Source organism: Juglans microcarpa x Juglans regia, chromosome 4S (assembly GCF_004785595.1).
Source record: "Juglans microcarpa x Juglans regia isolate MS1-56 chromosome 4S, Jm3101_v1.0, whole genome shotgun sequence".
NCBI classification, from domain to species: domain Eukaryota; kingdom Viridiplantae; phylum Streptophyta; class Magnoliopsida; order Fagales; family Juglandaceae; genus Juglans; species Juglans microcarpa x Juglans regia.
Genome location: NC_054601.1, coordinates 5083253 through 5099380, shown reverse-complemented (window position 1 = coordinate 5099380; position 16128 = coordinate 5083253). Strand labels below are relative to the sequence as shown.

Here is a 16128-nt window from a genome sequence, read left to right as displayed (position 1 = left end):
TCTAATTTGAGGATTTTAAGTAGAATAAAGATAGATCTTGCATGAAGTTGATCTTATAATATTTAGAGAAAAGATATTTGTAACTGTGAATTGTGTAACTGTCGCGTAATCGCTTTAAAAAAGTGAATAAAATATGAGATCTACATGAAAAAAAATTAATTTTTTAATAGTAAATCTCACTTTTTTTAAAATGATTACACGGCATTTACGCACTTTATGGTTATATATAGAATTACTATAATATTTATTGTTATAATTTTTCAAACAAATTTAAATATTTGAGAAATATTGTTCAACTCTTTTTTAGCATTTTAGCACTCTCCCTCTTGAATTGGGTTCTTTTTCCATTTTTATGGAAAACAAAAAATAAAAATCACCGCAACATGACCTAGATTATATTAATTTAAAATAACTCTCAATGTATATTAATTGGTCAAGGTAGAACCGTGAGGAGGATAGGATGTTTTTGCTCATTGCCATTTCTAAAAGAATTCCATCATTTCACCTAGCTAGCAATGGCGACAAAAGCCAACCAAATCAATGCGCCTCTCCAAGCAATTAATGTTTATTAGGTGCTAGCTCCTTCTAGAAGAAAGTTGAAGAAGAAGGCCAGGATCGTTATTAATGTATGCTGGTACTGGTCATTCAATAGTCCTTATCAATGGCACGTGGATAAATCTTTATTCCTATCCTACGGTGTACATTTTTCCTCGATGTGAAATAGTCATGTGGGAAGAATAAACTCCATATGCTTCTAATTTCTTCCTTCCCAAGAAGTCAAACAATGCCCAGATCATCATATCATGTATAATGTGGGCCGGGGAAGCTTCTATAGGTTTTCTTTGTTTTCAAACCTGCTCTGTAGCTTTCATGAGTCCAGCCAAGCATACCCTGCAAATAAATACCTGTAGCTCTCTCTTTCTCTCCTTTCATCAACCAAATAAGAAAACTAAGCTGTTTCTCAAAACCAGTACCCGGCCCCCAACTCCCTTTTCCAGATGCTGAATCTTTTAATATGTGGCAGTGGCGGCAGTACTTTTCATCATGAAGAAGATCAAGGAGACCCATGGAACAATAGTCCTTGTTCATCACCAACAAAAGCAAGAAAGAATAGGAGGAACAACAGAAACCCATATTCCAGTCGTGGGCTCGACAAGTTTTCTGCACTTTTAAATGATCTTGAAGAGAAGAGGAACAAGATTTACTCACAAATGGACTCCCGAGATATCTCTATGGTGCGCTTTGTGTACTCGAACTCAAATGATTGCGTTCCAATTGTGGTAAAGTCCAAGACCAACAAGGAAGGCAAAACTAAGACCAGGGATGGGAAAGAAGACGAAGAGATCACACTGTTTGAGATCTCAGACGCTGATTCGAAACAAGTGAAGCAGCCAGAAATATCGGAACCCAAAGAAAAGCGTAAGAAGAAGAGGGTTTTATGGGACATGAAGTTGGATAAATGGAGGCGGCCATCTTACTATCTGCCAGCTATTATAATCTTGATTTTGCTGCTATTGACTATGTTTGGAAGAACTTTTGCAATACTTTGTACCTGTCTAGGGTGGTACATAGTCCCTACCTTGAAGGAGAGCTCAAACACAGAAAGGTCAACAAAGAAGAAAGATTATGTCAGAAAATTGAGCGAGAAGAAGATGGTGATCAAGGAGAACAGTAAAGAATATATGAGAAGCATTTCTGGGGTTGTGGAAGGCAAGTCAGCGCCACATCACAGTCATCAGAAAAGCTGGTGATCAGGAATAGGCCGATGATCTGACTCCCTCCTTTCTCTCTGTTTTTTGAGGTGGTTAATAATTCGTTTGTTGTGTTCATTGATGTAAATTACTCGGGTTTTGTTTTTTAGTTTTGTTTTTTCACCTGTTGGTTGGATTGGGAATTCGATGTCTCTTTGACAGGCTCACAAATGTACATTATCGTGAGTACTATGTGGTGAGAGTTAGGCTAGCTTGAAATTAAGAAACCCGTGTCATCTAGTATGTTTTGTATGGCACAGTGAGTTTGTCAGAGTTCAATTAAAGAGAAGCTGTGGGAATTCTCGTGATTGTGGATCGATTATCTCTGCATGAAAATGTTGTACTTTTCGAAACGTGTTCATATGTAATAAATTGATATGTTTATTTGTTTGATGGAGGGCCTAAAGAGAGGGATAATGCTGAAGCCTGAAAGGAACATAGATTTTCAAGAAGACGACCTGTAATAGCATAAAGCCGCCGGGTCAAACCGTTCGTCGCGACTAGTCTGCTAGTCAATGCTGCAGAATTTTGAATTAACAGACAATTGTTTGATTTGTTGAGATCAACGGTTGAATTGTTCAGATCCCATTTCGTGCCGTGTAAGGTTCCTGTGTTGTATATGCTGTAAATGGATGATAAAGCTGTTGATCTGGGTTGATAAAGGATGGAAAAAATGCATGCAGCTGATATGTTTGTAAGAATGTTCAGGAAACTGGAATGGAATAACGAAATGGATATAGGGTTCTTCGAGGGCCCCTTAACCTCCCAAAAGCTTGATTCAATATTCTTCAGGATAATTCTCAGATAGTGTTCTTGTGCACCGGACTCCTCCTAATACCCACGCAGGAGTAACTAACCCAAACAATAACATATGGACACGTGTCCTGACTCATAACAGAATAAAGCAGAAAATAAAATACCACATTCTAGAACACTTAAAGAAATACAAATACGAAATGCAATAACTGGACTAAAGCAAACGGTGAGTTTTTAATATCCCACGAAACGGTGCACCTTAGACATAATGAAACGGTGCGCTTTCAATCTTGGCTGCTGCTGTGCGTTTTGTTACCAGGTGTTTTACTTCACTTGACTTCCATACGAACTCACTTCACTTCACTTCTGCCTTGTCTTCTCAGCTGTCTTCGATGCCATGTAACCCTAACCTCCTGTAATACTGCTCCTTCTCCATGGCCTCATAACATGCCGGTTTATAAAGTTGACTTTACAACGCCTGGACTTATATCTTTATACCCACTGATTCGTGCAAAACAAAATGTGATCAAGCACGAAATTTGCCAATCAAGGTCGGTTGGAGAAAACTCTGGTGCCTAATAAGTCAGCAGATCATAATTCTTACTAGTATTATCATGATTTGAATTAGTTTATCTCTTCATTTACCTGTTTACAAATGATCTTCAATAGGGGTGGGCAGCGGAGGCCCGCCCCCGCTACCCTGCCCCGCAGGGAGAATACCCAACGGGGGTGGGGTGCAGGAAAGGGTGCACCCCGCCCCGTATCATGTGGGCATCACCCTTAATCTTCAAGCAATTAGCTTCTCCATAATTTTCTGTTTCAGTTATAGAAATTGAATTTTAGAGAGAGATAGACAAGATCAATAAATCTTATAATATTTATTGATGTATGTCTAGATAACTCCAACAACATAAATAATCAATAAATAGCACTAGGTATTGTAAGATTCACAACCACACTATATTTTTCTCTTTAAATTCTAGTTAGAACTCAAGATAATTTAAGACGCTTCATCCAAAAAACATAAGCATGTCTTTTCCTAATGGTCAAAGGCCTTGTAGCCCTAGTGCACCTGCACTTTCTGGTTGGTCACGATTCAATCCCCGTAACTTCTTGTTGTCCAGGGGAAAAAAAATGTCGTCCTAAACTCCAAACGTTTTGCATTGAAAATAGGCTCAGCTCTTAATGGAGGAGGAAATATTAAAGACCATTTCAGTAATGCAGTGAAGCTTCAAAATACAGGATTTGTGGACATAGCAGTTCTCCTTGAGATTAATGGGGGTTTCGCGGATTGGCCATAATTTACTTTGCTATAGCTTTTTCGAGGACAGGCTCTTTGCCCATAAAACATAAATGGATTCAGCCCCCAACCTTCCCCAAGGCTAAAAACATCCTAGTTGTTCAAGTAGATGGTTAAGATGATGGTTTCGATTCTACGTGATTCTTGTCCCAGGTTCTAGCCTAGGCAACTAACTAGGGCTTCGTTTGGAACCTAAAATCATCTCAATTCATCTCAACTCATCATTACAACTTTTTCAAATTTCAACACAAAATATAATAAACAATTCAATTTTTTTAAATTTTAAAATAATAATAATATTAAAAAATAATATTCTAATAATATTTTATCATCTCAACTCAACTCAGTTCAACATCCAAACACAGTTATTTCACAAGAAGTATAAGGCTTACCCACACATACATATATAGCATATATCAATTAGATATCGACCAATGTTTCATTCGAACACTTGAAACATCGGACAATTGGGAACCAAAATTTTCTTTGATTTGGAACGTTCTATTGGTACTTAAAAGGAAACCATTACCTAATTGACTGTTGTAGTTTGAGTCCAACTCTATTTATTTGAGAGCGTTTTGGGCCACAACTAGCTATGTTTAAAAGAAAAACTCAATCCGCTTCCACATATAGCCGAACGTGAAAAACCCCAATAGAACTACTCTTTCTTGTAATTTAACGCCGCCATTGGAACTAGTAATTTCCTCTTGATCTAATAAACAAAATGACAAACAAATTCAGGGTAGCACCATCAACAAAATGGCAAATACCATTTTACTATTCAGTGTAGCACCAGAATACATGGATGAGTTTGCTAAATGAATGTCTGAAGCAGCATCAAGACCAGGCTCTAGTTCATTTTAGCCTGTGAACCAAAAATATTTTGACGAGGGAAGAGAAGGTTGGCAAAGCTCAAGCAGCAACAATTCAAGTAAAAACTACCTTTGTCCCAAGTAACCTCGTAATCAGACTTCAATCAAGATCCTTGCTGGACAGCAGGCCATGTTTAGTTATTAATGAGAAAAGTAAGTTCATCACTGAATCGCTAAATCCAAGCAAACAATTTAGCATCTCCTGCCCCAGCTGAAGGTTTTTGCCGGCATCTTATGTCATGAATTAATGAAGACTTTAAAGTTTGAATTGAATCTATGGTTGACCATACTCATCCTATGGAATAAAACATAATGTAAATTTTCGAACCCTGAGATTCCTAAACATTTCTCATGTTAGATGGAGGGGCGCTCACGTGGGGCAGACCCCTCCTGCAGTTGCTTGTAACGCATGGCTTAAAGTCATGCGTTACTGCCGTTTCACAATTCAATTGAAGGCTGGCCTTTAAGGCTAGCCGTGCAGAGGAGGACTACTCCTCAATTGTGTTTTTGGCACCATCTGAAAAATAGAAAAAGACTCTCTCTTTTTGTTCTCTCTTGATAAAATACTTAGGCTGTGGATTTGTTAAGTGTTACTCTAGTTCCATACTACGTAGTACACTTTCGCCACTAAGAGGAAACGCTTAGAGTTTATCAATCTGGAAAAACTTGTAGAACAATTCTTTAAGCTGAGCTTGAGGTACTTTTCCGCTGTGCATTCCAACATTGGTATCAGAGCCATTTTATGAATTGCTTCCAGTTTATATTTTTTTTTCGCATATGTTTGAGATTTGTATGATGTTTTTTTTTTTTATCCTCTCTCTTTTTTTATGTTTAAAAAAAAAAAAAATTGCGCACCAGGTGGAGCAGCCCAGGTGGAGCAGCCCAAGGCACTGCGAGCAGCAACGCTGTGGTGCTGCGCGCACCACCGTGGTGCAGCGCTCACAAGCGAGGTGCTGCGCGCACCACCGCGGTGCAGCGCACACCACGGAGGTGCCGCGCACACCTGGGGGGTGCCGCGCGCACCCGGCGGGTATGGCTTGCACCCAGCGGTGCCGCGCGCAATGCGTGATGCAGCGCGCACCGCATGGTGCCGCGCGCACCATGTGGAGCAGCCCACGGCGTTCAGAGCACTCCGGTGAGTGCTCTGCCGTCCAGCCCAAGGACGGTGGCGCATTGTCACGGTGGCTTCAAGCCACTGTGTTTTTCTCGGTACTGTTCACATGAACAGTACCGATTCTGAAGGTTGAAGGTGACTCGGGCTGGGCTTGGCCCACTGTTTTTTTTTTTTTGGGCCATTCGGCCCTTCAGTGTTTTTCGAAAAAAAAAAAAAGGGCCCAACCTTGTTTTTTTTACAGAAAATAAAATGAAGGGGATAAAAATTGGCATCTCTGGGACTCGAACCCAGGACCACCGGTCAAAGGCTGCATGCACCACTGGGTTTCGACTTCCCTTTGGTTTAGGTGGGGTTTTTTTTAATGTATTTATTATGCATTTATTTTGTTTCTATTAAAAAAAAAATTTAGCATGACTTAATATATGCTAAGATATATTGTTATATTACATGTGATTTTTATTTAATGTTTTAGATTAATTGTGATCACATGTGAATATATAGTTATATTCATGCTATATTTTTTTTATTCCATTATGTTATAATACATGTGATCTTTTATTTAATTTGTTATATTAAATGTGATAACATGTATATGTGAATTGAACATGTGGATATGTGATTATTTTATCATCTATGAATGTTAGGCTTGAATGTTTATACATTAGTCTTTATTGATAAAATAGAAAAATTTTCACTAAGTAGTCTTACTTAGAATTGTCAGTGTAAATGATAGACTGAAAAAAAAATTGCAGTGACCCTAGTAAGAACTGTAAATGCACTGTATAGCCAAAAGACCACAGTGACTCCAGTAAGAACTGTAAATGCACTGATGGAACAAGAAAAATGGATTGTAATGGTCTTATATGAACCATCTTTGTAGACTGGCCCAACAGGTTACTGTGGTTGGAGTAGCTGTCCTTGTAGACTGCCCCAAAAGGTTACTGCGATTTTAGTAGGTTATGTCTTTACATGTGACTAGGACTAGATGACTACTTAAGATAGTGGGAGTATGGTTGAGATTTATGATGATTAATTCTCCCATATTTTTTTTAAATTTGCGCGGGAATTAGGTTAAAAATTTAATAATTGGATATTGTGGCGCAAGAGATGATTCTGAAGTCTAGCGATTTTTCGATCTTGGGACATGTCTAAATTATTCTTTTTCTAGCTTGGATGGACGCGGCAGATTTCTTAGGTGTGTGTGTAATATCATTTCTTTGCGTATTGTAGTGAAATGACATCTAAGAGTATAGTTGCCGATTTAAACAAAGGGAAGAAATTGGATGGGGAGAACTACGACATTTGGCATCGCAAGATACAATATGTCTTAGATGAGCAAGAGGTCTTGGAGGCCTTATCTCACTCCCTTACTGCGCCCGGGGAAGGGACCTCGGAACAACACAAAATAGATCAACTAGTCTATTCTCAATGGGCTAAGAAAAGTCGGTACCCGCGCATAATAATGTTAAGCAGCATGCACAATGATCTAAAGTGTGAGTTCGAGATCTATGACACTGCCCAAAACATGTGGGAGGCTTTGAAGTTGAAGTTTGGTGGAACTTCAGCCACTAGGTTGCGTGGGTTAACCATGAGGTTTGACTCCTATAAGATGCGCTCTGACCACACGATGAAGCAGCATCTTAGGGCTATGTCAACCATGATCCGCGAACTTAAGTCGGCAGGAAACAACCTGACTGATGAACAGCAAGTCCAGGCAGTGATTAGATCACTGCCGAATTCTTAGGAGAATATGAGCCAGAACCTGACGCATAACGAGAATATCAAAGACTTTGATGATGTCTCGCGTCACTTGGAATTGGAGGCTGAGTGCCTAGAGGTTGCTATGCCCAATCATACGGCCTATGTGGCTGATTCTGGTTCGCGTAAGGCACCAAGGCCTAAACGCAAGAAGTCCAAGAATGGCGTAACTGCTAGACAAATTAAGAAGGTGTCAGGAACTTCTCAGCGCAGCAAGAGGGGCAAGCGCGGGAAGAACAAGTCAAAATTAGAGTGCTTCAACTGTGGAAAGAATGGCCACTTCGCTCGTGACTGCACTGAGCCGAAGAAGGTACACTCTGACTTTTCTTGCATTGTTTTTGTAACTAGCCATGTGATGGTTGCTCACTCCTATCCTGTGTGGACCGTTGATTCAGGAGCGACCGAACACATAGCGCGAGATAGAGTCGGATTTGTGGAGTATCGCCGGATTCCAGCTGGGAGCCGTGATATCAAGGTGGGGAATGGAGCTAGCGTGGAGGTACTGGAACTTGGTACCTACAAGCTGGACTTGCGGGGTGGCCGCACTCTTTTCCTTCACAATGTGTTATACGCTCCCGAGATCCGACGAAACTTACTTTTTGTAGTCAATCTATTAAGACTTAGTTTTCGTATTGTATTTGAAAACAATTATGTTTCCTTTTATTTGGGCCATGTGTTTTATGGTAATGCTTTTCTACAAGACGGTTTTATGATATTGAATTTAGATTATTCAAATATAAATGAGTCTATTGCTTTTCTTTCTACATCTGATAATTTGGATTCATATAAATGGCATACTAGGCTTGACCATATAGGGCAAGATAGAATGACTAGGTTAGCAAGAGAAGGCCTTATAGGCAATCTCGCTAAGGTCATCTTGCCCACATGTGAACATTGTCTAATGGGAAAAGCTAAGAGAAAATCGTTTGGAAAAGCCACTAGGGCATCTTTTCCACTGCAATTAGTCCACTCTGACATCTGTGGTCCAATGAGTGTGAGGGCAAGACACGGAGGTGTCTACTTCATCACATTTATAGATGATTTTTCACGTTACGGTCATGTCTACTTAATCTCCCACAAGTCTTAAGCATTGGAATGCTTTAGGCGATATTTAAGAATGGTTGAGAATCAGTTAGACAAGAGTTTAAAAGGTCTAAGAACTGACCGAGGACGAGAATATCTCTCTGAGCAATTTAAAAGGCTCTGTGATGAAAAAGGAATCAAAAGACAGTTGACGATGCCAAGTACGCCGCAGCAAAATGGCGTGGCGGAAAGGAGAAATCGAACACTGCTTGAGATGGTTAGGTCAATGATGGCGCAAGCAAACCTACCAATTTCTTTTTGGGGGATGCACTTTTGACTGCTGCCTACATTCTTAATCGAGTGCCTTCCAAATCAGTAACTTCCACCCCATATGAACTATGGACCGGCGAGAAACCCAATTTGAGTAACTTGCGGCCATGGGGTTCAACGGGTTTTGTTCACGATCTTTCTCATAAGTATGGGAAGTTAGGCCCTAGAGGGAAGAAGTGTATCTTTATAAGGTACTCAGAACACTCTAAAGGGTATGTGTTAATAGGTGAACAATCTGATGGGTGTGTGACTGAGATTGAGTCACGAGATGTGGATTTCATTGAAGATGAGTTTCTAAGTAGAGGTGAGGTTGATAGGAGTTTAGAACTTCATGAGATTGTGGAACAAGAGGAAAGTGCTCAAAGGAATTTAGTTGAGAATGAGGAAGAAATTCTTCAAGCTCCTACAAATTATAAAAAGGATTTGAATCCGAGTGGGAGCACATCACTTGTCAATCAATCACAACAACCTCAGCCGCGTAGAAGCACACGTGAAAGGATTCCCTGTCGTCGTTTTGAGATTGAATTGGAAGCTTTTATGGTAGCTCCGCATGATGATGATGAGCCTAGGACGATTCATGAAGCTCTCTCATCTTCTACTAAAGATGAGTGGATGAAAGCTCTTAATGATGAGATTGAGTCTATGAAGACAAACCAGGTCTGGGATCTGGTTGATCTACCGACAGGGCGTAAAACTATTGGGAACAAATGGGTTCTTAAGGTCAAACGCAAGTCGGATGGATCAATAGATAAGTACAAAGCTCGTTTAGTGGCGAAAGGATATACCCAACATGAGGGTATAGACTATGAGGAAACTTTTTCACCAGTGGTGAGGTTTGCCTCAATTCGCCTGATTCTAGCTATAGTAGCAAATATGGATTTGGAACTCTACCAAATGGACGTTAAGACAGCATTTCTCAATGGAGAACTAGATGAGGAGATCTATATGGATCAACCAACGGGTTTTGTGGTCAAAAGTCAAGAGCGCAAAGTGTGCAATCTCAAACGATCTATATATGGCCTAAAGCAATCATCTAGACAATGGTACCTTAGATTTCATCGAGCCATTCTCTCGAATGGGTTTACGATGATCATAGAGGACCATTGTGTCTATGTCAAAAGGTCCAAGAAGAGTTTCATTATGTTGTCATTGTATGTTGACGACATACTACTAGCTGGAAATGATAAAGGGATGATAGTCGCCACAAAAGAGTGGTTATCCTTCAATTTTGAGATGAAGGATATGGGTGAGGTAGAATACATTCTGGGAGTTAAAATCTATAGAGATCGCTCAAAGAGACTTTTGTGTTTGTCACAACAGACTTACATAAAGAAAGTCCTCGAGCGCTTCCTAATGAATGAATGTAAACCCATTGACACCCCTGTTGCAAGAAGCGAGAACTTGTCTAAAGTGTTGTGTCCTAAGACTCAAAAAGAAAAGGAAAAGATGACTCGTGTCCCTTATGCTAATGCTGTGGGTCGTCTGATGTACGCAATGATGTGTACTCGGCCTGACATATGCTATGCAGTTGGCTTAGTGAGTAGATTTCAATCCAACCCCGGACTGGCTCACTGGATAGCGGTCAAAAGGATTATGCGATATCTCAAGGGAACTGCAGACTATGTGTTGTGCTATCAGGGTTCAGATTTGCATCTAAGAGGTTATAGTGATGCCGATTGGGGCAGTGACCTAGATGAGCGCAAATCAACCACTGGGTATGTCTTTCTGTTCAATAAAGGCGCCATTACATGGAGCAGCAAGAAACAACCCTGTATAGCTTTATCCACTATGGAGGCAGAATATATAGCTTGTTCTGCAGCAGTTCAAGAAGCTGTTTGGTTACGGAGGTTCCTCAAGCATTTAGACATTGGCACGGATACTTCAGATCCAGTGACGATATTCTGCGATAACATGGCAGCTTTCGCATATGCTAAAGACTCAAAGTATCATGGAAGAACCAAACACATAGATATCAGATATCACTACATCAGAGACATGGTAGCGCAAAAGGAAGTGGTTCTGAAACACCTTTCTACGAGTCGCATGGTTGCTGATCCCTTAACGAAGCCTATTGCAAGAGATGTCTTTGAGGCTCATGTTAGGAATCTAGGACTGCGTAGACTGTAAATGTAATTTGTGTTTCAAATAACACTGAGATGTAACCTTTCCTTTGGGATATTAATACAATATGATTCAGTTTTTATTTTTATCGTATTGTTTTTAATACACACACACAAAATATGTCAACAGGCTTAGATCAACTCACTCACACAAGCGATCGCCTCTAGCGCTTAAGTAGCGAGTAGAGATGAGACATTGTGTCCCTAGGTACTTGTCCAAAGGGATAAGTTGGTTGACACAAAGTTATGTCGCCTTAGTGGGAGCTAAGATGAGGTCCATTGATAGGACTATGCATGGGTTACCCCACCATCCATGTAACCTGTAGTAAGCCAGATGCGAGTTCCTTTTTGACGCCTTGGAGACGTGCAAATAAAGGAATTCGGGTTAGACGCTTAAGGAGCGGCTAGACTAAGATCTGTACGGTATTGATATAGACATATGCTCTTTAAGAAAGAGAAATCCACCGTAGCATGTGTTTCATACTATATTTGCTTATACGACCATATGAGTAAGTGAGTAAAATGTTTCACTCTTTCTCACTGTGTGAGTCTCATTTCTTAAAAAATGTCCTTTACTTTTGACTATGTCACGAGATGGAAGTTGTGATGTTTGCTACTTTGGCATGCTGTCTATGGCCATGATTGATACGGTCTAAAGAGGCATTGTTGGGAAAGCAGTTCGACCAAAATTGAGTGATATGAGTGTAGAGGGAAGACTATTCGATATCGTATCTTCGATAGTGTTTGCTGACGTCATACAAATGACGCTACATCTTGGTAGCGGCTAAAGGTTGTGAACACATTGAAATATTTGGAGGTAGTCAAGCATTGTTATGAGTTTTTTTAAACTCAAGAGGGTTCGAAAATGCTTAATCTTGATGCGATCGAATAAGTTTAGGACATGACCAGACACTTTAGGGATGTTACTATGCTGGTCTTCTCAGGGAGAGATTTGGTGTATGTACTCCCTCCTTTCTACAGATGTGCTTGGTGGTCGCACGGCTATTTATTTATATGAACAGGATTGAGAACATTAGAGAGATGCTGACCTGGGGTCATGCCCACTGTGTGCGAGTGGGAGATGTTAGATGGAGGGGCGCCCACGTGGGGCTGACCCCTCCTGCAGTTGCTTGTAACGCATGGCTTTAAGCCATGCGTTACTGCCGTTTCACAATTCAATTGAAGGCTGGCCTTTAAGGCCAGCTGTGCATAGGAGGACTATATATAATCCTCCTCAATTGTGTTTTTGGCACCATCTGAAAAGTAGAAAAAGACTCTCTCTCTTTTTGTTCTCTCTTGATAAAATACTTAGGCTGTGGATTTGTTAAGTGTTACTCTAGTTCCATACTACGTAGTACACTTTCGCCACTAAGAGGAAACGCTTGGAGTTTATCAATCTGGAAAAACTTGTGGAACAATTCTTTAAGCTGAGCTTGAGGTACTTTTCCGCTGTGCATTCCAACATCTCATGTTAAGCTTAATTTGTTATGTAAACATTATTGGAAATTGATTTGGTACTTATGTTCTTAACGATCATGTGCTAGATTCCCTGTAAGGCTTAGTTCATGAAACAGTTCAAATGATCTATTTGAATAAAAATTCTCACACCGAGATTCGGACTCGTCTGCAACTCAGGTCGTGAAACTAATCTCAAAGAGCACAACCTGTACGAGATCGACATGGTCAAACTAGAGTATATATCGGAGTTATTAAGGATTATTCAATTTCATTCTGTTCCTCTCGATTAGAACTGAGAAGTACAGGAAAGAGACACTCCGACTGGTTTTCTAAAGATGAGCAGATATGCAATGGCAGCAATGCAATGCTCTTACTTATACTTGCCACCATATTTAAGAGGACAATAACGACTAAAGAAATCGAGAAAGCATAAACAAATTAAGCATAAAATTCAGCACAAGGGGTTGATGAAATTGTAAAATTAATAATCACTCTTAGACTCGTCCAAACATTTTAAAACGCAAACCCCGATTTCCGAATTCGTAAAACGCCTCCTGAAATATCTTCATTGCCTTGTCTGGAAATAATCGAACGCCGGAACGGCAATGCTGAGCCTATACTTAACTCCTTCGAGATTCAACTCCATCCCGTCCATTTGATTGTGAGGCAAAGCTTCAAAGCGAAATGCGCGACCTCTATACGATGGTGTGGCAAGCTGCAATTCGGACAGGCAGCTATTCTTGAATCTCTAACTGATTTGTACTGTCGTTGAGGTAGGCAAAAATTGCATTTTTTAAACGGTGTCTTGCTATTTTTTATAAGAAAAATAATAGATATAGATCATTTTTATTATTATTTATATAATTATATTTTAAATAAGAAATGTATTTATAAAATAATCTATAAAATATAATTATAAAAATATCCTCATTTTAAATTCCGTTTGAATTGAGAAATAAATTGAAATGATTTTAGATGAGTTGAATAAAATATTGTTAGAATATTAATTTTAATATTATTATTATTTTGAAATTTAAAAAAATTAAATTATTTATTATATTTTATGTAATAATTTAATATAATTATAATAATAAGATAAATGAATTTTAAACCTGAACAAGACCTTATAATAAAATTATATGTATAATATATGAGTAATGTTATACACCACACTCTCATTCTATTTTGATCATATTAAATATTATGTATCATATTTATCATCATTAAATGATAAAAAAATATGTAATAAATAATTATTTAATAATAATAAATATACCACATTATATTTAATAAAATAATAATATGGTGTATAGAATTTTCCTATATATATATCATAAAGACTTGCACACTCTCGGAATAAACAAAAAAACAAATAAAAATGATGAACACATGGCCTTCCTGATGCCCAAGCAGAGACACGTGTCACGTGGACGTAGCAGGACTTCAAAACCAAACAAACATTAGCGAGTCCAAGTAGTCTCTCCACTCCCCCACCGCCCCTATATATTCTGGCCTGTCGCCTCACTTCCCGAGTCTCACTTCCACATGAATCCGGCGAGATTTGATGCCGTAAGAGTGGGAATTTGAAACCATGGAGAGGGACAATGGGGTGAATCAGGCATACATGGGGAGGGACTTCAGCTCTCTCAGTATCAATGACCACTCCTCGGCTTTTAGCGACTGTAACAGCGATAGATCTGGCGAATTTCCGATGGCTTCTTCCGAGAACCGGCGACTCCTCATAGCCTGCTCCTCGGAGAACTCGGACAAGCTGATCCGTCAACTCGTCTCTGATCTAGAGTCCTGTTCAATTGAAGTGCAAAAGCAAGCAGCCATGGAGATCAGGCTCCTCACCAAGAATAAACCGGAAAATAGGCTCAAAGTCGCCAAAGCCGGTGCTGTGAAACCGTTGATTTCTTTGGTTTCTTCCGCTGATCCTCATCTTCAGGAACACGGCGTCACGGCAATTCTGAATCTCTCGCTGTGCGACGAGAACAAGGAATTCCTAGCTTCTTCCGGAGCGATTAAGCCTCTGGTTCGAGCCCTGAGAACAGGAACTTCAACGGCCAAAGAGAACGCAGCCTGTGCTCTGCTTCGGCTATCGCAAGTGGAAGAGAATAAGATTCCAATCGGGCGGTCGGGAGCAATTCCCCTCCTGGTGAACCTTTTGGAGAACGGAGGATCCCGAGGGAAAAAGGACGCGTCGACTGCACTGTACTCTCTGTGCTCGGTGAAGGAGAACAAGGTCAAGGCCGTCCAAGCTGGAATCATGAAGTCGCTGGTGGAATTGATGGCGGATTTCGATTCAAACATGGTGGATAAGTCAGCTTACGTGCTGAGCCTACTGGTATCTGTACCGGAAGCGAGGACAGCGTTGGTGGACGAAGGGGGTGTTCCGGTTCTGGTGGAGATAATCGAGGTGGGGTCCCAGAGACAGAAGGAGATCGCGGTGGCCATCTTGTTGCAGGTTTGTGAGGATAGCGTGGCGTACCGTACTATGGTGGCCCGCGAAGGAGCGATTCCTCCCTTGGTGGCCTTGTCCCAGTCCGGCACCAATAGCGCCAAGCAAAAGGTGAGAAAGTCGAACACTCCGGGTAGTCAGGGATTTCGACTGACGTGGCGGGCAAATTTTTTTGAAAATACTACGGTGTCACTGTCTACTTTCCACGCAGGAAGAGAACACCGTTTGGCTCGTCAGTGAACTTTTCTTTTCAGTCTAAAAATGCCGGTGATTAAGGATATTTTTTTTTTACAAAAATATTATTTTTTACTATATATTTTATAATAAAAAGTTATTATAAAATATCTAAAAATTATTGCTACCAAACTTTCATTTCTATCATCAATATTTATTGAGCGGAACATATTTTATTTATGGGTCAATCGATGTCACTTTAAAAAAATATTGAGTCGATATAATAAAAATAATAATAAATAAGTTTTTATTGAAAAGCTACATGCTTGACCTGAAATAAAAATTAAAATAGAGAATAATATTATAACATTTCAGTGTAGTTCAAATCTTAACACAATTCATGCATACTACTGTCTTCATCCTTTTCTAAAAGAATACATAAATAAATTACATGAATTGTAGTCTTTCATTTTGAGCCTTTTATTTTATTTCAATATCGATTGTAATTTGTGTCTGACTGTGTAGTATGGTTTGTTGTCTTATTTGGACAGGCGGAGACACTGATAGAGCTTCTACGGCGACCAAGATCCGGTAGCATCAGCGCCAAAGCGTAAGAGGTGTTAGTATAAATTAATATACATCAAGATATATTTATAATTTTTTATATAATTATATTTTAAATTGAGGGTATTTTCATAAAATGATTTTACTTTTAGGAATTATTTGATAAAATACTCTTTAATTTAAATAAGATTATGTAAAAGATTATAAAAATAGTTGTATGTGCATCTTATTTTACGTATTCACCGCCCACGCTTGCGCATGTAGTCGTCACACAGAGAAAAGAGCAAGAATACAATGAAAAACTGAATTGTAAATATGTATGTATGCATCGGAGGAGTTTGTACAGTTTGTTATAAAAAAAAGTGGTCGATGTTTTTGTATTGCTGTATGGGTATGAGTTTCAATATTGATGTGATATGTGGCTAAGAAAGTCTAATTGAAAGGTAA

At 39.5% G+C, this 16128-nt stretch overlaps 2 protein-coding genes across 2 annotated transcripts; both read left to right on the top strand.

Annotated features, from left to right (window-relative positions):
* The first annotated feature begins 998 nt into the window (after positions 1 to 998).
* On the top strand, positions 999 to 1751 carry LOC121262747. The gene has a single exon (XM_041165338.1). The coding sequence runs from the start codon at positions 999 to 1001 to the stop codon at positions 1749 to 1751; it is 753 nt and encodes a 250-aa protein (XP_041021272.1).
* Positions 1752 to 13953: 12202 nt separating this feature from the next.
* On the top strand, positions 13954 to 16128 carry LOC121263018 (U-box domain-containing protein 4-like). Its single transcript, XM_041165781.1, has 3 exons — positions 13954 to 15054; positions 15669 to 15808; positions 15840 to 16128. The coding sequence occupies exons 1-2, from the start codon at positions 14074 to 14076 to the stop codon at positions 15729 to 15731; spliced, it is 1044 nt and encodes a 347-aa protein (XP_041021715.1). The 5' UTR covers positions 13954 to 14073; the 3' UTR covers positions 15732 to 15808; positions 15840 to 16128.

What these genes read in the sequence shown, in the direction of transcription:
- LOC121262747 (XM_041165338.1), top strand. Translation starts at nt 999, where the DNA reads ATGCTGAATCTTTTAATATGTGGCAGTGGCGGCAGTACTTTTCATCAT.
- LOC121263018 (XM_041165781.1), top strand. Translation starts at nt 14,074, where the DNA reads ATGGAGAGGGACAATGGGGTGAATCAGGCATACATGGGGAGGGACTTC. An exon ending in CCAATAGCGCCAAGCAAAAG is followed by an intron (nt 15,055 to 15,668) that starts GTGAGAAAGTCG and finishes TTATTTGGACAG; the next exon opens with GCGGAGACACTGATAGAGCT.